General features: G+C 45.7%; 1 protein-coding gene across 4 annotated transcripts in view; it reads left to right on the forward strand.

Moving 5' to 3' along the window:
* Nucleotides 1–10622, forward strand: part of limd1 (LIM domain containing 1) — an 86804-nt gene extending 76182 nt beyond the window's left edge. For all 4 annotated transcript variants that reach the window (XM_033048587.1, XM_033048573.1, XM_033048588.1 and 1 more), the window contains 3 exons: nt 3988–4039; nt 5757–5825; nt 9452–10622. In XM_033048587.1, coding sequence (XP_032904478.1) covers nt 3988–4039; nt 5757–5825; nt 9452–9598 — 268 coding nt within the window. In that variant the 3' untranslated portion in view covers nt 9599–10622. The remainder of the gene's footprint in view (nt 1–3987; nt 4040–5756; nt 5826–9451) is intronic.
* The last annotated feature ends 13003 nt before the right edge of the window (nt 10623–23625 follow it).

Below are 23625 nucleotides of genomic sequence, written 5' to 3' on the forward strand. Positions count from 1 at the left end.
TTCTCTGGCCACTAGTACATCAGGAAGATTGTTTGTGTCCTCCTTAGTGAAGACGGATCCAAAGTATCTGTTCAACTCATTGTTTAAGAAGGAACTGCAGATGCTTGAAAATCGAAGGTAAACAAAAATGCTGGAGAAACTCAGTAGGTGAGGTTCGGGTCGAAACACTTCTTCAGACTGATGTGAGGGAGGGGGAGGGCAGGAGGAAGAAAGGAACAGGTGGGACCAGAGGGCTGAGGGAGAGCTGAGAGGGGGAGGACAAAGTAAGGACTACCTGAAATTAGAGAAGTCAATGTTCATACCGCTCGGGTGCAAACTGCCCAAGTGAAATATGAGGTGCTACTCCTCCAATTTACGTTGGGCTTCACTCTGGCCATGGAGGAGGTCCAGGACAGAAAGGTCGGATTCGGAATGGGAGGGGGAGTTGAAGTGCTGAGCCACCAGGAGATCAGGTTGGTTATTGTGAACCGAGTGGAGGTTTTCGGCTCCAATCTCATCTATTACATCCGCTGCTCTAGATGTCAACTGCTCCACATCAGTGGGACCAAGCATAGGCTTGGTGATCGCTTCGCCGAACACCTCCGAACACGCCCCACCTCTTCCTTTCTCCCTCCTGCCCCCACCCCACCCTCACATCAGTCTGAAGAAGGGTTTCGACCCGAAACGTTGCCTATTTCCTTCGCTCCACAGATGCTGCCTCACCCGCTGAGTTTCTCCAGCATTTTTGTCTACCTATTCAACTCGTCTGCTATTTCCTTGTTCCACATAATAAATTCACCTTTTCCAGTATTCAAGGGTCCAACTTTGGTCTTAACTTTTTTTTTCAACTTCACATACCTAAAGAAGCTTTTACTATCCTCCTTTATATTATTGGCTAGCTTACCTTCGTGCCTCATCTTTTCTCCCCATATTGACTTTTTAGTTATCTTCTGTTGCTATTTAAACATTACCCAATCCTCTTGCTTCCCGCTCATCTTTGCTACGTTTTTATACTGTCCCTGACATCCCTTGTCAGCCACGGTCGCCCCTTACTCCCCATGGTATCTTTCTTCCTCTTTGGAATGAACTGATCCTGCACCTTCTGTATTATTCCCAGAAATACCTGCCATTGTTGTTCCACTGTCATCCCTGCTAGGGTATCTTTCCAGTCAACTTTGGCCAGCTCCTCCCTCATGGCTCCATAGTCCCCTTTGTTCAACTGTAATACTGACACCTCCGATTTACCCTTCTCTCAAATTGTAGATTAAAACTTACCATATTATGGTCACTACCACCTAATGGCTCCTTAACCTCAAGTTCCCTTATTAAATCCGTTTCATTACACAACACTAAATCCAGAATTGCCTTCTCCCTGGTAGGCTCCAGTACAAGCTGCTCTAAGAATCCATCACGGAGCCAATACACAAACTCCCTTACTTGGGGTCCAGGACCAACCTGATTTTCCCAGTCGACCTGCATGTTGACATCTTCCATAACAAACGTAGCATTACCTTTACGACATGCCAATTTTAACCGGGTTAAGATGGCGGCGCCTCGCGGGAAATGGCCTCTACAGTCCCTCTGTTTTTTTGTTTTTTTTGCCCTGTTGCGTGTGTAGTTTGGTTGTAGTTTATATATTGTTTTTAGCTGTGTATATATGTGGGGGCAGGGGGGACTTTTAAATCTCTTCCCTGTACGGGGGACCCAACCTTTTCCCTGTCCGGTCTCCGTTGTCGTTGGGGCCTAGCACCGTGGAGCAGCCTCCAACCGGAACGACCTGGGGGCTTCAGTTCTGGAGCCTGCGGACTCACCATCGTGGAGCTGGCCGGCTTCGGAGCATGGAGAGCTGTGGTGGCGCGCGGCTGCGACCCGACTTCGGAGCTTCGGAGGCTCCAGCCGCAGGCCCGGTGGACAGTGACATCAAGAGCTCGCGGGTCCCTGGTGGGAGACCACTTTTCGGAGCTCCCGCAAAGGCAACTTCCCCCACCCGAATTGCGGGGTTGAAAACGACCCGTAGCGGGGCCTTACATCGCCTGGCGCGGCTTTAACGGCCGCGGGACTTGTCATCGCCCGACGGGGGCTCCAACGTCAAGACCCGGAACATTGCCTTACATGGCCCGCTGCGGCCTTAACGGCTGCGGGACTTGCCATTGCCCGCCAGGGGCTTTAACATCGGGAAAATAATGGAAAACAGGGGAGAGACCATGACTTTGCCTTCCATCACAATGAGGAGGGGATTCACTATGATGGATGTTTGTGTTAATTGTGTGTCTTGGGTTTTTTTCTTGTTGTATGACTGCAGAAGCCAAATTTCGTTTGAACTTCATTTGAGGTTCAAATGACAATAAACGGTATTGTATTGTATTGATTCAACTTGCACCCTATATCCAGGCTACTGTTTGGGGGCCTGTAGATAAGTCCCATTAGGGTCTTTTTACTCTTATAATTCCTTAGTTCTATCCATACTGACTCCACATCTCCTGTTTCACTGTCACCCCTTGCAAGGGACTGAATGTAATTCCTCTCCAACAGAGCTACCCCATCCCCTCTGCCCACCTGTCTGTCTTTTCGATAGGTATACCCTTGAATATTCAGTTCCCAGCCCTAGTCCTCTTGCAGCCATGTCTCTGTAATTCCCACAACATCATACTAGCCAATTTCTAACTGAGCCTCAAGCTCGTCCACTTTATTTCATATTCGCGCATTCATATACAACACTTTGACTTTGGTATTAACCTCCCCTCTCACACCGCTCGCAATTGTCCCTGACCTTACTCTCTCATCTCTTCTCGAACTTTCCTTCCCATTAATTCGGGAGTCTTTTGTAACTTTTCCTGTCCTCACTTCCCCTTTAACTCCATCTTTATACTCCCAATTTGTCAATCCCTCCCCCCCACTATTTAGTTTAAACCCACACGTGTAGCCCTCGCAAACCTGCCTGCCAGAGGAAGCGGAGCAATGCAAAAACCATTGAGGAACTTCACAATCAGCTGCAGGAGAAACTGCAGACCGTGCGGATTGAAACTACACTTGGCAGGCTGGCTCCTGCTCGTCCCTCGAGAACCGCTGAGGAGGATGGAGGGAGCTGGCGATGGTGGATGCAAGAGCAAGGGCTGGTAAGATAGAGAACTGGGGCCTTGCCTTCCACGCCCTCAAGGTCGGGTGCGGGAGGCGCCCCTGGGGCACAAAGTCTGAAGTTGGCCGCATGAGGAGAGGGACATCTGAGGACCATGGCTGGAGGTCCTGCAGCATCCTGGGACTCTCCTGGATCGGGGGCCGTTACAAACTTTGGTAATGGCGCCAAAATCTGTCTGCTCTTGCATGTATCTCAGTGGACTACTGCTGTCCTCTGTACTAATCGGGGATTATGCTTGGGTATTGCGATACTTTACTGAACTGTATACAAAAAAAGAATTTCTCTATGTATGTACATGTGATAATAAAGAACCATCGATATCTTCACTGCACTCTTTCCAGGTTAATGACATATTTCCTCTAGCAGAGTAACCAAAACTGAATACAATACTCTGAATGCAGCCTCACTACTAATACAACTGTAACTACCCTATCTACCTGTGTTGCCACATTCAGGGAACTATGCATCTGTACTCCTAAATCCCTTTGCTCCACAACACTCCCCAGAGCTTTGTGAAGGTCCAACCCTGGGCATCACTCCCAAAGTGCAACACCCTTACATTTATATGCATTAAGCTCCAATTGCCAGACATCTTAATGTGTGTGGAGTGGATGAGAAAGTAGAATGGCGTGAGGCTAGTGTGAACAGGTGATCAATGCGTTATATGGATGTGGTGAGCCAAATTGTCTGTTTCCATGCAGTGTCTCTAAACTAAACTTTTTAATCTGCTATAAAAATTAATCTTAAAAATCTGCACCATTTGAAACACACCATAGGTCTGACGTAATGTGGGATGTGAGATGCATCCAGTGGTGATAAACATCAGAATTGTGTGTACATGTGTGCCAAGTGATGCATTCTATCTCTTTCAGAGTTTTGGCTCCAAAGTGTGCGGCATGTGGCCAAGCTATTCTTCCAGCAGAGGTCAGTATTTTTGCACTGACAAGCACAATGCTAAACTTGACCATGGAGCACAATTATGCACATTCTACTGATTTGTTCTGCCCATGCCATCCTAGAAATGAGGTGGCTCCTTCTCAACAGAAGACAACCTTCTGGCCTTGCTGCACAGCCTTTAGTTTATTGTCACGTGTACAGAAGTACAGTGAAACGCTTTTGTGTGCTAACTAGTCAGCGGAAAGATATACATGATTACAATCGAGTCATTCACAGTGTACAGATACATGATAAGGGAATAATGTTGATATTAACATTGATAATAACAAATAATATATTTTGTCACTTGGAAGGCCAGTGAAAGGGGCTTGACTGACACATTTCTGAAAATGATATGTATTTTTGTTCTGCGATCTCAATCTTTCCCAACACTGATGGTGACACTTCTAGCTTTAACATAAAGGATATGTGTACATTCTGGTTAAATCACTGAATAAGCCACCCATTTGAATGAATTCAATTCCCTCCACAGTTTAATTGCTCGTTAAATTATTTAGATCTGAATAAGTTATTAATGGTAAGTGATCATGAAACAACCAAATCGTCTTGAAATGCGTTTGGTTTATTAATGACATCTCGGAAACTGTACTTCCCCAGTGTCTGGACCGTGCGTGACTCCCGACCCAAAAGAATATGGTTGGTTCTTAAAATGTTGCAGCAAGCCACAAGGGCATTGAAGAATGGGCTGTAAATGCTGACCGTAAATGCACAACCGTTGAATGAATAAAATAAAACCACAGCCAAGATTAAGAATTTGTGATAGAAATGGGGGAAAGCGTGGAGGGAGAGAAAATGCTATTACTGAAAAACTGAAAACAAAAAATGATGGAAACACTCAGCAGATCAGGGAACATCTATGAAAAATGAGTAAGAACTATTTTACTTGATGCATGTAGCATCAGTGAATATTTCCCACAACTGTCTGTTTTGTTCTAAAATCTGATGCCCCATGGGAGGCCGTTTGTTTGATCCATGCTCATTGCCAAGTTTGTCGGTCTTGGAAACAGAGCTATAGAAACAAAATTCTATCCAGTGTCCCCTGATGGTGACCAGATCTATGAAAGGGCTCATGACCTGTGTAAATTGATCTTGAATATTTCATAAGTTCTAGGAGCAGAATTAGGCCATTTGGCCCATCAAGTCTACTCCCCCATTCAATCATGGTGGATCTATCTTTCCCTCTCAACTCCATTCTCCTGGCTTCTCCCCATAACCCCTGATACCTTTACTAATCAAGAATCAATCAATCTCATCAAGGTATCTGTGACTTTGTGGGTAGCACTCTGGGTCAGAAGGCTCAGGTCCTACTCAGTGATCTGAACAGAAATGTCTCTACTACCTGAGAGGTGGGGTATTGTCCAGTAATTTGCAAAATAAAGCATACGTCTATCCTTCCAGATGGACTAGTCTGTGGAAAGAAAAAACAGTTGCCCTTAATGTGTTAGCCAACACATTTCCCTTAGCCAACACATTTCCCAATTACACTTTGCGTGTAAATTGACTGTGCTTTACCCCCATCGAAATTGTGACTGTTTCCAAAAATGTGAGAATGCTATAAAACATCCCAACTTGCTATACAAATGCCTTTGTAGACCTAAACACTAAACAATATAAATGATCTCGAAGGGAAAATGGAGAGGATATAAGGCTTCCTATGTAACACCTTTTTTTATTATATTTATAGGGCTCTGATGAAACGATTCGTGTTGTTTCCATGGATAAGGATTACCATGTGGAATGCTATCAATGCGAGGTATGTCTATTTTAATGACAAGAAAATTAAGAATCCACTTACCATAAAGCCAGCGTGAAAAAATTCCAGCATCTATCAGAAGATTTACATATGCATTTATTCAACAGGGTGTACCTCTTGCTGACAATCTTCCCTCAAATTCTTTTGGGACTAAAAAAAAAAGCATTCATTCACTGAGGCAGGGCCAGACTTGATAGTCCATCCCCATCTGCCTTTAAACTGTGGCTACTTAACATTGTTGTGGGTCATGTGTCTCATAGGCTAGACAAGCTACTGATGATATATTTTGTTCCCTGAAACACAATTGTAGGCCACCATGAATGATATTGGTTTCCTAATTGCAGATTTACTGAATTTAAAATCCCCAGCTATTGTGCTGGCCTTTAGTTAGGCCTTGAGATTAAGAGCCCGGTGACAACCACTATGTTCACATACTCTTGACATTTTGCCATTTAAATTTGTATTTAAACGAAAGCTATTGAATAAATCAAATAAAAATGAATTACAAGTTGAGTGTTTCAAACATCTGTTAACAGTGGAATTCCAATATTTTCAAACAATCCAACAAAGTATAAATTGCCTTTATAATCTCTAATGAAACTTAAAATTCTCATGTTTGCATACCTCAAGAGGCTTTCCACAATTTTGATATCCATCTTTAGATCTCAAATTTCTGCAGTCCAATTCCAGTTACCTTTTCTCCAATTAGCATCAACCATATGGCCATTATCTAGATAGCTTAGTCACATAATGCTGAGGTTAAATGAAATTAATAATTTACTTAGAAAAGCAATGAACCAAGAGCCCATTGCAGTAGTAAGAAGCAGAGGTAGGTGAATGCAGATCTAATCCAGATTTAACAACGCATTACATTTTGTCTGGGTTTTGCCGAGAGGGAGGGAAGTCAGTTTTAGAGCAATGGAAATAATGCGAATCAGCACTAAAATGGATCCAAATCCAGGTGAATTGCAGATCTGGGATCAGGAAGAGTACTGGTTTACCAGGAAAGAGTAACAGTTGGAGAGAGAATAGACACAAAAAGCTAGAGTGACTCAGCGGGATAGGCAGCATCTCCGGAGAGAAGGAATGGGTGATATTTCGGGTCGAGACCCTTCTTCAGAGAATATATTCTACAAATTGGCAAAGCCTCACTAGGGCAAATGGCCCTCCGCTGCATCCAGTATACTTTAAGGTAGAACAGTCCAGAAGATTCACAAAATGGATTTTTTTAGTCATCTGAATCTTCGGTTAATCAGTAAAATCTGTGCCCTATCCCAGACAATCGGCTAATTTGTAGTTTCTCTCATTTTGCTCCATTTAAGATTTTGCACAGCTTTATCAAATTCCATTTCAAATGTCTGCTTTGAGGAGAGTAACCTTAGATTCTGCAGTTTATCCTGGTTTGGTATGTTTCCATTTAAAAAAAATTGTCGTTGGACAGAGAATTTCAAAGATTCATTACTACAATTTCTCCCTTTTGTTGTGGAGATAATCCCCCAATTCTGGCCACCCAAGACAGGGAAACATCAACTCTGTAATGCTGTTAAGCATATTGAGAATTTAGTACATTTCAATCAGATCACTCCTATTTCAAATCTTTCACCCAAGTCTAAAAATGGTACACAGAGTTGTAAAAATATTGCCAGAAAAGGTTGGAATCTGTTCAAAGTAACAGATGCCAACTGCTTTTTTAATCCTGTTTATCCACGTTCTATTTGTGTCATCTAGCTAACCACTTGGCACTTTAAAATACAAATGCCAATTTAAACACAGCTGACAGGAAATTAATGTCAAAACCTGGAGTATCTGGAGAATGATTAATTTTTTACTCTTTCATTATGTACACTTGAATGTTAGAGATTAATCCTAATCATATGCAACAATGAGTATACTAACCATATAATAAATAACAGGGCATTGCAAGTACTGTTTTATTAATTTCCGTCCTTTAGAATTGCAAAAGCAAATACTCTGAGGAAATACATATTTTGATGGAGATTTGTGAATTTTGATAATTGCATCCATCAATGTTGACAACTGATAATACACATCAAAACAAATATTTTCATCTGTGTTGAGTTGAATAATCTTGACCACCCTGAATGTCTCCATGTCTTGGACGAGGAAGTGCCAGCTTAAAATTGTCTTCTATGTGGACATTAATAGTGTTGCCATGGAGCTTATTTGTGTTGGATTCAGAAAGGAATATAGGCAAGGCACAGGAGGGGGTACTGACAAACATGGATAAATGCCAGTTTGCGACCTTGAGTCTCTGCCACTACTAAACAGCAATCCTGCGAGTTGAGTTGCATCCTTCTGCTCAATCCTTGAAATCCTGTGATTTTGCTTTTCTTCTTTCTCTATCATTCCAGTGCTTTTCTAATGTCTTTCATAATAGGATTTGGCTGCACATGATATGATTTATCAGCGCATGTTAAATTCTGACTATTTCCTGTGGCTATTTTGTTGATGTTGCCTCTCTATAGGTGCTTGCTTTAAATCTGTGCAGCCTTGCAGGACATAGTAGTGAATTACTTTTATTTCTCTGCGTTGAGAACCCTTTTGATTGTTAATGTAAATAATAATGTCCAAATCAGTTGGATTTGCGGAGCACGTTCTTTCTACTAAAACTTCATAGGTAGCTTGAGAACAGCCACTTGGATTATAAACTTAATTTTGACAAACGTGGACAAAAGGATGGGGACTGGACTTTGTGCCTTCCCCCACAGTGGGAATCACTGTGGGGGGATGTTTTGGTGTTGAATTTCTTTATGAATACTGTGTTGTATTTTTATTAGTGTGCTGCAAGGACATCAGAATTTCCCCTGAATAAGGGGATTAATAAAGTATTTATCTATCTATCTACCTGCCAAAACATAGAGGTCGGAAAGTGCATTATAAAGGCTGGAACCAGCAACATACTGCAGTACAGAGGTGCATTTCCATCAAATATTAGGATTATAATTCAAGTGAACACTAAAGTGTTTATGTCCTAGAAGGCCACCATTTGGTCCATATTGAGCAAGAAAAGATCTATTCAGACGAATCTCGTTTCCTAGCTCTGTCAGTATCTCTGCACATTACAGTGCATCAAGTGCTGACGCAGGAACTGTTTGCATGTATTGAGGATTGTGCCTTCATCAACTTTCAGGCAATGAGTGATAGAGCCCTGCCATTTTTGGGTTAAAATATTTATCTTCCACGCACCTCTAACCATTAAATCTATGTTCCCAAGTTATTGGGAATAGCAATGGAAATTTGTTTTTCGGTTCACTACATCCATGATTTCCCACAATTAAATCTTCATTGGTTTCTTCTCTTCGAAAGAAGAACCCCATCCAGGCCAATTCTCTTCATAAGTAAAATTTAGCAATCTCGGCAACCTCTTAAAATTTTCTCTGCTTCCGCTGTAATCCTATCACACCCTTCATGAGAACTCTTATGTAGTTTCATTTTGACTTTCCTTTTTTTTGTCGTAATTCTTCTGCTTTGCCAATTATGAGTATTCTAACTTACATCTGAGTATTTTCATTTTAGTTTGTTCTACACAATGATGCATGAAAGTCCAGGTTGTTCTATTGCAATTTTCCTTCCGGTCTAACGTTGGTCGATGTTTGTCTTTCCAGGAGTGTGGCATGGAACTGAATGATGAGGAGGATCACCGTTGCTATCCATTCGATGGACACTTGCTTTGTCATACTTGCCACCTAAAACACATTGACAGTGAAACACCTGGTTCCATCTACCAGCCTAAATACATAGCACACCAGTGACTGGCTTGTTGCGAGGACATTTAGATTGGTGTTGATGCTGTGACTCAGCATTGCTCAGAGAGTGAAATCAGTCCACTGAAAGTTGGTTTCCAAGCAAACTTTGTGCATGATTGCCTGTAGTTATCAGTGAGAAAGGAGGCAAACCAGGACATCTTTGCCACCTGATACATAATGCTTTCTTTCAAAATATTTGGAACATCTTGTAAGTGATCAGAAATGCACTATGGAACACCTTTAACATAGATGTGATATTGCAGATAACCATCGTTATACCAGATTTTATTTCAATTAGATTTGCAATGAGTATGTAAAGGATTCTCAATTTTATGGATTCCACAGAATGAGTCAGAAATATGTTTGCATCATTTATTTCCTGAGAGAATTATCTAAAAAACGATTTGATGCAAGATCAAAATGGCACACTCAAAATGATCACAATCAAACACTTCCAAAATGTATCATTGTCATTGCTGTTTTCTGTACTGACTTGGGCTCTGTGCATTTCAGTTGTTAAAAGTTAATCTCTTGACTTAATCTCTTGACTGTGGTTGATATCACACCAAATGTCTTGATTTGGAACAGTATAGTTTCCCAGGATTAATTGCAGTTGTTATTCCAGAGTCTGAATGCCAGCATGCTTTTAAAATCTGGCTGTTATATCATGTAATCTCTGGATTGGTATCCTGATTTTTGTATAATATTAGAAGCTCATATATGTTTTGAAGATATCAGTTACAATAAATACATTATTGGTTTGAGGGTTCCTTGAGTATTGGTATGAAATGAGCTTATTTTGTACTTTTCCACAGCTCTAAAATTTTAGCATCCTGCATGTATTTTTATGTTCAATAATTTGAACAACTTAAACATTTTCCTATAGCCAAAATTCTAAGATGAAAAATGAACAAATTGAGAAGAATGTGCATTGAAGTTCCATAAAATTGCCAGAAATGTACTTTCATTTTATTTTATGTACACATTACAATCAGCTGTCTAAAAAAATAAACAGACCATCCTTTAAAAATATATGCTTTGTTATATGGAGGCAGGAGCCAGTGCTGCATGGAAGGGTGGGATTTAATTATTAGTTTGTTTTAATTTTATTTGTCATAGTGGTACAAAATTCCTCTGAACAAAATATGGGGAAATTCTATTCGAGCAACACTTTCTTTGCATGATGGTGGTCGTTATTCCTGTTTAATCAAGCAGAGTATTTGGCTCATTAGAAGCAGACTACTGTAATATTCATGCACTATACACAGTAATGCAGCGTCTCTTGCCATGGCAGTTTTGTATGTAATGAAAGTATTCACAATTGGGTGGGGGGGGGGGGGGGGGGGTTACCTTTAGTTTTTCCACAAAAGGAATTCAAAGCAAACCCAAACATAATCCAATTTTTTCAATCTGTTTCATCTGGAAAGCTGACTGATACACAGAAAATACAGCAGATCAACCAAACTGATTTGAAATATTAACTTCACAGATTAGCGACGAGTCGGGGTGTTGCAAGAAATAATTGATGTGGGGGAAGGAGAATGGGGGGAAAGTGGGGGAGCGGATTGAGAAAGTGACAATGAAGAGATGGATCTCTCAATGTTCCAAAGCAAGATTCTGGAATAATAATATAAAAAGCTGTAATTTATCCAGCAGGTCAGGGAGCATCTAAGGGTCTCGACCGGAAACGTCACCCAAGTGATGCTGCCTGTCTCGCTGAGTTACTCCAGCTTTTTGTGTTTATCTGTGGAGATCTAAAATTTACATTGCAGGTTAATAACTTTTCATTGTCCTTAGTCTATGGCTGGTTTCCCAAATCCAATTCTAAAGATGCACTTTTTCATATCGGTAGTATTTTATTAATAAGATAATTAATGTCCAATTAGATTATGAAGACATTTGCTACAAACACTACACGCAACTCCCACTCAGCCTTGTTTAACATTACATAGAATTTTACAGCACAGAAATGGGATATTTGGCTCAGCAAGTTCACAGTGGATATTCGCTTTCCCTCATGTGATACAGCTTCCCTTTCAATGCATTCACCTCTGTGTCTCAATCTTTCCATGCATGACTCACATACTTAATATCACATTCTCTCTAGTACTATTTCCAAATCTATATGTTGCTCCATATTTCTATGCTCCTCCACCTTTTAACACTTTTAAAGATGTACTCTCTTCCAATTCTGGCTGCTTGTTCATCTCTGAATTTAAAATCTTGCCAGTCAGCTCTACCATAAACAGGCCACGACTCAAATTCTGCAATTCTCACCCATAATGCTTCTGCCTTATTACATCTCTTCTGCGGGCAGGCGGGAAGTCTTGTTTGGCATAGACGTTGGGCTGAAGAGCTTGTTTTTGCGCTCTGAATCTATGAATGTGAAATATGCTATATTTTTATGCAACATTCATAGCCCATTCCTAATTTCCCTTGAGAAGGTGATGATGAGTCATCTTTATGAACTGCTGCATTCTGTGATGAACATACACTCACAATATTGTTAGGTTAAAATGTTCCAGGATTTATAACTTGTAGCAATGATGAAAGAGCAATAATTTCATAAGGGAGAATTATGTGAAATCTCCAGGGCAACCTCCTGAATCCCTTTCTGCTTGTTGCTCTTATTCTGGCGTATGGGTCTGGGGAAGTGCTGTCAGAGTAGCCTAGCTGAATAAGTACAGTGTATTTTGCAAATGGTACACACAGTGTGCAAGTTGGGGAAGGAATGATGCTGAACAGAAGGCCGGTAGTGTTGTATTTGATGGATAGTAACTCGATACAGACTCATGTTATACCGTGTCAGTCAGTTGGTTTTTATTCCAGCCAAGATGGCTGCGGACTGATTCCCAGATAACATACATCTAGGGGCAGAGCCCTCAAGTGGTGACTGTAAGGGCAGTCTTCTAAACACAACATATTTTCCCCTCGTAAATTAAGGCGATCATTTAAGTCTAGTAATCAAATATAAGTCCACAGGAAACCAGTCCAACGTCCTTTCAAATTTATGCCCTCTATTACTAAACGTAAACCCCAAAAATTAACTGCTCAGTGAATATAATGGTTTATGGCTTCACAGCTGAAAATCTTGCAGATACTGAGGTCTACTCTTCTGTCGCTGAGAGCGTTGAGCGGGATTTGGCTGCTCTGCTGTATGCTGACCGCGATCGCTGTCTTGACTGGATATCGGGAAAGGAAAAGTATCCGGTTCATCGTCTTCCTGTCTCTGTCTGCTTGCGATAAGATGCCTCACGTTCCATCTGTGGTCATCTTGGAGGAGGTACGCATTCTTGCAGAGTCTCTGTTTGATCTGTATTGACTTTGAGAGTGCGCTTGCGAGCTGATGCTGTCTGGGCGGCTGATTCGTACCCAGTCGCCAACCTTGAACCGCGGCGCTCGTACTCCTCGTTTGGTATCACAGTACGTTTTTCCTTTCGCTTGTCTGTGTCAGATTCAGATTCAAACTTTATTGTCATTGTGCAGTGTACAGTACAGAGACGACGAAATGCAGTTAGCATCTCCCCAGAAGAGCGACAGAATATGAGCAATAAATATATTTACGTACATACAGTCGTAGTAGTGCAATTTTTTCTGGTGGAAGGAGTGTCCGAGGGGGGGGGGTGACTGGCAATCACCGAGGTACAGAGTTAAGTAATGTAACAGCCGCAGGGAAGAAGCTGTTCCTGGACCTGCTCGTCCGGCAACGGAGAGACCTGCAGCGCCTCCCGGATGGTAGGAGGGTAAACAGTCTGGCTGGGATGAGGCCAATCACCGTTGTATCATCTGCATACTTGATGATGGTGTTAGTACCATGTACAGGTGTGCAGTCGTAGGTGAAGAGGGAGTAGAGGAGGGGGCTCAGCACACAGCCCCGGTGTTCAGGGTGAGGGTTGAAGAGGTGTGTTTGTCTAACCTAACAGACTGGGGTCTGTTGGTTAGAACGTCTAGTGTCCAGTTGCAGAGGGAGGGGTCGATGCCCAGGTTACCGAGTTTGGTGATCAGTTTTGATGGTATAATGGTGTTAAATGCTGAGCTATAATCGATGAACAGCATTCTTACGTAAGTGTCTCTGTTGTCGAGGTGGGAGAGGGCGGAGTGAAGTGCCGTTGAGATGGCATCCTCCGTACTCCTGTTCTTGCGGTAGGCGAACTGATAGGGATCCAGTGTGGGAGGTAGGCAGCCTTTGAGGTGTGCCAGGACCAGCCTCTCGAAGCACTTGGTGATGATGGGAGTAAGTGCAACAAGTCGTTGAGGCTTGCCGCAGTGGAGTGTTTTGGCACCGGCACGACGGAGGTGGTTTTAAGGCACGTGCTATCATTTATGCCCTCGCTTTTGTGTCTGGATTTGGGTGCGATGGTGGTTGAAGAGCATTCAGCTTTGTTCGCAGGTTTTGCCCTATCATCAGCTCTGCTGGCATTTTCCCAGTCAGCGTGTGTGGTATGGATCCGTAGGATCGGAGGAAGTTATGGATTGACTGTTCGAATGTTTTCCCCTCCGGCATGCTCGCTTTTATGCTTTCTTTGATCACGCGATTAAATCGTTCAAGCCCGCCGTTCGATTGGGGGTTGTATCGCGACGTCCGCTGATGTTGAATGTTGTAGCTCGCGAGGGTGGAGAACTGTTCAGATATGAACTGTGGGCCGTTGTCTGTCGTTATGACCTCTGGCAGTCACCACTTGGTGAACATCTTTTCTACAATCGGGATGACCGAGCTTGTCGTGACTGAAGAAGTAGTTGCGATCTCAGGCCCCCTGCTGTGGAGATCATAGAAACATAGAAAATAGGTGCAGGAGTAGGCCATTCGGCCCTTCGAGCCTGCACCGCCATTCAATATGATCATGGCTGATCATCCAACTCAGTATCCTGTACCTGCCTTCTCTCCATACCCCCTGATCCCTTTAGCCACAAGGGCCACATCTAACTCCCTCTTAAATATATCATGTACTACAAGTAGAAACCGCTGGCTTCTTGGCGCAGCTTGCATCTCTCCGAAGATGTCGACTTGCAAGTGCTTCCATGGTTTGTGCGGCCATGGGATTGGCTGAAATGGGGCAGGACGTGGTTTTGTTGACTTATCGCTAATTGTGCATGCTTCACAATTTTTTACGAAATCTTCTACGCGACGATCTATTGCTGGCCACCACACTGCTTCGCGACACCGTTGTTTCGTCTTAACAACGCCCGGGTGTCCTTCGTGTGCCAGTTGTAACACGCGGTGTTGCAGTGATTTGGGTATAACCACTCGAGTTCTGCGCGTGACACATGTATCGTCAAGCACTGCCAGTTCGTGGCGTACCCAGTGGTACAGAACCAAGTCGTCTGTTATCTCCTTGGGCCAGTCTGTCTTGAGATACTGGCAGACAGTTTGCAGTGCCGTCCGCTGTCGACTCTGCTTCCAGCTCTTCCCATGTTACTAGATTCACCGCCGCGTGCAAAATCACAGCGAGGACGTAGTCGTCGATGTCGCTTGAAGCGTCGCTATCACGTGCGGGTGCCACCATTGGGACGCGACTGAGCATGTCTGCGATGCGATTGCGTGAACCTGCGAGGTATTCAACTTCGAAGCTGTAGTGATGAAGGTGATCGGACCATCTGTAGATCCTGAGCGGACGGTGTCCTGAGCCTGACGTGTCCAGTAACGTAGTTAGCGCTTGGTGATCCATACGGACAGTGAATGGTCTCCCGTATAGGTATACGTGCCAGTGTTCACACGCGTAGATGCACGCTAATGCTTTGCGTTCCCCGGTGGAGTACTTGCGTTCGGTTGCAGTCAAGGGACGGGGTGCGAATGCGATCGGTCTTTCGCTTCCATCGATGCACTGCGATAACACTGTTCTGATCGCGATACTGGAAGCGTCTGTTGTGACGTATGTTTCAGGACTTGGGTCGAAGTGCGCGAGAACAAGCGGAGATGCTATTTTGTCTTTCAGCGTGTTGAACGCGATGATGTCCTGCTCGCTTGTCCTTTCCCACTGTGTGTCTTTCCGTAGCAGCTTCTGTAGCGGTTCTGCGATCTGCGCGTACTGTGACACAAACTTGTGGTAGAAGTTGGTGTTGACCAGAAGTGAAGCTAACTCTTTCATGTTAGTTGGGGTGGGGAGCGTGTTGATGGCTTGGACATTGTCCTGAGTAGGCACAACTCCAGTCGCTGTCACTCTACACGAGAAAATCGATCTCGGATGCTGCAAAAGTACACTTTGCTGCATTGAGCGTCAAGTTGTGTTGTGCGAATCGAACTAACACTGCATCCGGTCGTCGATCGTGTTCCTCCTTGTCCCTGCCATGGACCACGACATCGTCGAGGAGGTTGAGTGTTCCGTCAATGCCTGACAGAACCGACACCACGATTTTTGAAATGTGCTGGGCGCTGAGCACAGTCCATACGGCATCCTACGGTACTGAAATACACCTTCATGTGTGATGAATGCTGTAAAATGCCGACTGCGTTCTTCTAGTGGTACCTGAAGGCGCATGTCTAGTTTTGTGAACATTGTTGAACTGTGGAACGACGCAGATAGCTCTTGTATTGTTGGCAGAGGATATTTGTCTGGAATTATGGGTTTGTTGACCGAGTCTGAGTTCACCGTTCTTGAATCGCACGATGACAAGATTCGATATCCAAGGGGATGAATCGATGCATACAATGATACCATAATTTTCGAGTCGCTTCAGTTCAGTTTAGACTTCCGAGCGAATGGAAAACGGTAGACGCCGTAGGCGTTGTGAAACAGACGGGACTGATGTGTCTACACTAGGTGCTTGGCAGTACCCTTTAACTACCCCAAAACCTGAGAACAGGGAAGGATACTCATGCCCATAGTCTGCGTCGCTGATCACATTGATGTTCGTGCCGGTTGAGTCCTGAAGCTTGAAACCTAGTCGATCAAACAAATTGACTCCCATCAGACTCTTTCCTTCTGCGATGTAGAATGTGAAGCGATCGAGCTTGACTCCTTTGTAGCAAACAGGAACTGTCACTAGCCCTATCGTGGGTATGGTTGAACCATCATAAGAGCGAAGAGTGTCCCTCGGGGGAGCAAGTGGGTGGTCTGAAATAGATCGATTGTACAGGTCTACGCTCAAAATAGAAACCTTCGCCCCCACATCTATGAGAAGTGAAACCAAGGTCCCAGCGATCTCGACCCTGCAGTCTTTGAAAGCACCTGTTGACTGAACATCCTGGCCAGCTCTGTCCTTTACGTCGTGTACACCCGGAGATTCATTGTCTACATGGCGGACAGATGACGCTTTCTTCTTCGACGACCGGCAGACTTTCGCGAAGTGATTCAGCTTTGAACACACGTTGCACCGTTTACCGTAAGCTGGACATTCCTTGGGAGCGTGTGTCCGGCCACAATTCAGGCATTGCTTGTTTGAGCGATTGTTTTTTGACTGTTTCTGAATGCCCTCCACTGATACTGTTCATCTGATGAGATGAATGACCAGATGCTCCCTCAATGCTTGCCATCGAATGTTGTTTGAGCACCTTGGCATCATGCATCGCACTTTCAACTTGCACAGCTAATTCTTGTGCCTTGTCGAGTTTGAGATCATCATCCTCCATTAGAAGGTGCTCTCTGATCCGCAGGATAGAAGTATTTTCTATCAGCTGGTCTCTCACCAACTCATCAGTTGAAGAAAATTGGTGAAAATTGTACTTTGCAGCTAGTTCTATCAATGAAGAAACAAATTGCTTCACTGGTTCGCCATGTCCCTGTGAACCAGGCACGTGCCGTGAGTAATTACTCAGGGTCGGCAGTCAGTTGGCGTTAAAAACAAATTTAAACTGCGCATGCGTTTATTGTTCTCCTCTCCGTAAAAATAAACAATAAAAATAAAGAAAGTTACAATTCAATTTGCCCAAGGCTTCCAAATCTCCTTCATTCTGAATTACTGAATGGGTGGGGGGGTGGAGGATGACGGCAGGTGGAGATAGTGGGAAAAACGGGAGCACACCGGGACAAGTTGAATCAGTTGTGATCTTATTGAATGACAATACTGGTTCAAGGGACCAATTGGGGGGAGAGTTCCTTTCACAGCGTGTGGTGAGTCTGGCTAGGGGTAAAGTTGCGGGGAGGGCAGGGGTGTTGAGAAGGAGGGTGTCGGGGATCATGCCAGCAAATCACTCACTTACCACTGCTGCGGCGCTCCGGGTGCGGAGCCACAGCATTGTGGCGGGGGAGGGAAGTAGCACGGGTGGCTGCGAGCGGCCGCCGGGACCTCAGCGCATCCTGCCGGCCCGCACACCTCTGGCAGTGCTCTGCGTCTGAACAGTGAGGGGAAAATCATAGAGCTGAGCGGGTCAGCGAGCGATGAATATCAGGACAGCGGGCAGTGGACACTCCTGTGTCAGCGTGAACAAATGACCAATTGAGGTTACTCACACTGACACATGTAGTAAGCTCCATCGCCCGCTGTCCTGTTATCCATCGCCCGCTGACCCGCTCTGAAGCTGGTTGCTCTGGCATGATCCCTGACCCCCTCCTTTTCAACGCTCCTGCCCTCCCGCAACTTTACCGCTGGCCAGACTCCCCACATGCTGTGAAAGGTACTCTCCCCTCCCACTCCCCCCCCCCCCCCACCTGCGGCGCTGTCCCTTTACAGCCGCCTCCCACTTTACAGCCGCTTGCGCTGCGCATGCGCTATGCGCAATACACAGTCCACGCTACAAAGGCAGAATTTCAGCTCTGCTTGAAATTGACGGCTTGAAACAGCATCCACGGCACGTGGGCTGCACACGCTTTCCCATATTACATGTACTGCGCATGAAAGGCACAGAGAATTATGCCTACCTAAGAGATCGATCTCTTAGGTAGGCATAATTCTCCCGTGCCTTTACTATTTATATTTAATAATTATCATTTTATAATTTTAGTCAGGATAGGCAGTGCCTACCTTGCCTACCCTGACGGCACGTGCCTGCTGTGAACGTTGACGAAAACGGTATCTCTCTATGATCACACTTGTCTTTGGGCCAAAATATTTGCCAAGTGCAGTAACAGCATCACTGTACTTACTGTTCAAAAGGGAACTGCAGATGCTGGAATATCGAAGGTACACAAAATTGCTGGAGGAACTCAGCGGGTGCAGCAGCATCTATGGAGCGAAGGAAATAGGCGACGTTTCGGGCCGAAACCCTTCTTCAGACTGATGGGGGGTGGGGAAAGAAAGAAGGAAAAAGGGAGGAGGAGGAGTAGCCCGAGGGCGGGCGGAAATCTGTGAAATCGCCCGCCCGCCCTCGGGCTACTCCTCCTCCTCCCTTTTTCCTTCTTTCTTTCCCCACCCCCCATCAGTCTGAAGAAGGGTTTCGGCCCGAAACGTCGCCAATATCCTTCGCTCCATAGATGCTGCTGCACCCGCTGAGTTCCTCCAGCAATTTTGTGTACCTTCACTGTACTTACTCGTTGCAGCACTGTCAAACTGTACGAAGATCCGCTGTCCCTCCGTTCCGAGGCAATGCAGCAGGATCGCTCGGCGGCGAGCGTCCGATATGGCCTCGCCGTCCAGGCCGCTTGCGATCTAGTATGTGGTGAAACTTTCGAACCAGCGTGTCCATGGTGCAGGAGGCTTTCCTGGACTTTTCAAGAATGGAGATGGGGCAACGAGAGTTAAACTAGCCATCCTCGTCGCCATATGTTGTATTTGATGGATAGCAACTCCATACAGACTCATGTTATACCGCGTCAGTCAGTCAGTCGGGTTTTATTCCAGCCAAGATGGCTGCGGACTGATTCCCAGAAAAAATACATCTAGGGGCAGAGCCCTCTAGTGGTGACTGTAAGAACAGTCTTCTAGACATAAAGAGGACCGGGGTGGGGGGGGCTTCTAACCTTCTGCGCCTTCAGGTTCAGCTGCGGAGGCGCCCCCTGTCCAACCCGCTAAAGGACTGGAGAGGAGAGGGATGACTCACTCGTAAACCTTGAGGGGGAGAGGCGATCAGCCCAAGGACGAGCTGTGGAGAGACGATGGGCTGAGGATGGGCCACAGAGAAGTGGTTGGTGGGCCGAGAGTAACTCCCAGGAGTTTAGTTCAGAGATACAATGTAGAAATAGGCCCTTCAGCTCGCCGTCCACACCGAGCAGTGATCACCACGCACTAGTTCTAGCCTACACACTATGGTAATTTACGGAAGCCAATTAACCTACAAACCTGCACATCTTTGGAATATGGGAGGAAACCTGGAGACAGCAGTTGTAGGAAGGATCAAATGCAGGTCTCTAGAACTGCAAAGCAGCAACTCTACCAGGGATTCAACAATGTCAATCCTATTGTATATTGAGGCACTGGAGTGAGGTTGTGGCACAAATGTTACTTGTCACCTATTGTCTCATACCTGAATCTTGTCAATGTCTTGCTACTTATGCAACCTAATATGGAGATTCAAATTCTGTGGAATTGCAAATTAAGTTGATTGTTTTACAAAGATCAGACTTCTCAGTTTATGAAAGGGGAATGTCAATTGATGAAGCAGCTGAAAATGATTGTCTTCAGAAGAAGGGTTTCGACATCACCCATTCCTTCTCTCCAGAGATGCTGCCTGTTCCACCGAGTTACTCCAACATTTTGTGTCTATCTTCGGTTTAAACCAGCATCTGCAGTTCCTTTTTATGCACACCATACCATTGGGTTGCTTCACTGCTTGGTTTGAAAACAGCTCTACCCAATGCAAGAAATTGCAGAGTTGCAGATATAGCCCAGTCCATCACACAGACTAGATTCCCCACCGGACCAGACACCACCTACACTCCACGTTGCCTTGGTAAAGCTGGCAACATAATCAAAGACGTCCCACCCTTGTCACCCTTCCTTCTCCTTGCTCTTGTCAGGCAAAAAGTACAGAAGCTTGAAAGCAAGCACCACCAGACTCAGGAACAGGTTGCTCTCATATGAGGCTTCTGAATGGTCCTTCCATAAGCTAGGGTACTGTCCGATTCAACTCTATCCTGTTGCTGACATTGAACTTTGTTTATAGAACTGATGTGCTACAATATTATATTCTGCACTCTCTTCCCCTTTACCTATTGTAATTCAGTTTGACTTGATTGTATTAATATATAGTATCTGATTTAATTAGAAAGCATGCGCAACAAAGCTTTTCACTGTACCTCAGTACACGTGACAATAATGCATCAACATTTTATAGTTTGATCCAGTAAGCAACACAAATACTCAAAGTGCACGCAGCAGATCAAGAAGCACTTCTGAGTGAAAGATCCTTCATCAGAACTGGAAATGTGTGAAAATAAATGTGTTAAGTTGAAGGAGAGGAGTTGAGAGAACAGAGAGGATATCTGTGTTTTTCACAAAATACTGGAGGAACTCAGCGGGACAGGCAGCATCTCTGGAGAGAAAGAATGGTTGATGTTTCGGGTCTAGACGCTTCTTCAGACACAAGCTTCTTCTTTCCAACAGAATCAAAGGTTCAAAGGTTATTTATTGGTCACGTACACCATAGGTGTAGTGAAATGCTTCTTGCCAAAGATTGTGTGATAAAGAAGGCGTATGTTATATTTGCCAATATTGGTAGGGCCATTGAATATAAGTGGTAAGAAGTCATAATGAGCATTATGGGACTTTGGTAAGGCCACATTTGCAGTATTGTGTGTAGTTTTGGTCGTCCCATTACAGGAATGATATGGAGGCTTTGGAGAGGGTGCAGAACAGGTTTACAGTTTAGAGGCTATTATATAAGTAAAGGTTGGACAAAGTTGGACTATTTTCTCTGGTGCATAGAAACCGAGGGGAGATCTGTTAGAAGTCTATAAAATTATGAGATGCAAACTTACAGACAGCCAGAACCTTTTCCCAAAGTGGAAACGTGATAGATTGCATGGCCGTCCGAAGGAGGGGTGCGTTAGGTGCGACCGCACCCCCTTTCCCCCCCCCCTAAGAAAAAATCACCCAAAAAAAATTAATTAAAATCGACGTTTCCACTTTGAAACCGGCCAGTTCTCTGTTCTCCCGTCGCCGGGCAAGAGTGGCTGAATCTGAACCCAACGGCTGTAACCCCAACACCAGATGCCGCTGCGGCGGAGCCCATTCCCCTCGCCTCCCCCCGCCGCCGGGGCCCAAGCGATCTTCCCCCCACACCACCCCCGCTGACCCCCACTGAGCCCACGCCACCCCCGCTGGGCCCACACCACCCCCGCTACCCCTGCTGGGCCCACGCCACCCCCACTGGGCCCACACCACCCCCACTGGGCTCACACCACCCCCGCTGACCTCCGCTGGGTCCAACGCCACCCTCGCTGACCCCCGCTGGGCCCACGCCACCCCTGCTGGATCCACGCCACCCTTGCTGACCCCCGCTGGGTCCACGCCACCCTCGCTGACCCCCGCTGGACCCACGCCACCCCCGCTGGGCCCACGCCACCCCCGCTGGGCCCACGCCACCCCCGCTGGGACCACGCCACCCCCGCTGGGCCCACGCCACCCCCGCTGGGTCCACGCCACCCTCGCTGACCCCCGCTGGGCCCACGCCACCCCCGCTGGGTCCACGCCACCCTCGCTGACCCCCGCTGGGTCCACGCCACCCTCGCTGACCCCTGCTGGGTCCACGCCACCCTCGCTGACCCCTGCTGGGTCCACACCACCCCCGCTGGGCCCACGCCACCCCCGCTGGGCCCACGCCACCCCCACTGGGCCCACGCCACCCCCGCTGACTATCGCTCGGTCCACGCCACCCTCGAGGGCTCCCGCTGGGCCCACGCCACCCCCTCTGGGCCCACACCATCCCCACTGACCCCCGCTGGGCCCCCACCACCCCCGCTTGGCCCACGCCACCTTCATCCCCCCCCCCGCCCACTGGGCGCCACCTTCATCTTCGCCCCCCCCCTCCCGCAAGAAAGAGGGGAGGATGTGAGAGGGGGGAGTGGGAGAGAGATGGGGGAGGGGAGAGGGAAAGGGGGATTATCTTTAGTGAGATTGCAAAATTAAGGTAGGTTTTAGAGCTATTATAATTTCTCCTCCATATGAATAATATTAAACAATATCAAATAATATCAAACAATTGGAACTGCTTTCTTTTCCTTGATAACAATTCTGAAAAATATGAATTCCATAGTTTGTGACATAAATACACATTTTATACAGATGTAACATTTCAATTTCGAGATCTGGGGGGGGGGGGGGGGGAGGGGGGTTGTGGGCAAATATGCGTCAAGCCGATAGCCTAATCGTTAAAGAGTTAAAAGATAGCCTAATCGATAAAGAGCTGAGAAGAGGAATCAGAGCTGCCAAGGAAAGGTACTCTGAGAAGTTGAGGAGCAAGTTCACAGTTAATGACTCTTCTTCAGTTTGGAAGGGCATGCAAGAAATCACCAGCTATAAGAGGAAAGCCCCCCGCTCTTTGGACAATCGTCAGCTGACGAACGACCTAAATGAGTATTACTGCAGGTTTGAAAATCAGAAACGTAACCCTGAAACCCACTCCACAACAAACACAGCCAGACCCCCGTCTGCAAAGAATGGACCCGGCACCCTCTCCTTCCCATTCACCACGTCACACCTACTTAAGGCAAGACTCCAGTATGAAAAGAGCGGACCCTTTCCCACACCAACCAACACTTCACACCCACTCACAGCCTGACCTCAGTCTGCAAAGACTGGGCCCTTCTACACCCACCCCACTCCAATCACACTTCACACCCAATTACTCATTTTTAACCAGTCCCTGCTTGCTTCAAAATCTCCACTATTGTCCCTGTACTCATAAAGGTAAGGATTACTGGTCTTATGACTACAGGCAAGTCGCACTGACCTCTGTAGTCATGAAGACCCTTGAAAGGCTTGTGCTGGCCAAGCTGAAAAATATCACAATCCCTCTGCTGGACGATCTGCATTTTGCATATTGGGCCAATAGATCTGTGGATGACTCAGTCAATCTGGGCCTACACTTCATCCTCCAGCACCTAGATCGCCAGGGAACCTATGCGAGGATTTTGTTTTATTGATTTTAGCTCTGCATTTAACACCATTGCGCCAGAGCTACTACGCTCCAAACTTTCTGAGTTGACTGTGCCTGAACCCCT

The sequence above is a fragment of the Amblyraja radiata genome, chromosome 2 (genome assembly GCF_010909765.2).
Source record: "Amblyraja radiata isolate CabotCenter1 chromosome 2, sAmbRad1.1.pri, whole genome shotgun sequence".
Classification (NCBI taxonomy): domain Eukaryota; kingdom Metazoa; phylum Chordata; class Chondrichthyes; order Rajiformes; family Rajidae; genus Amblyraja; species Amblyraja radiata.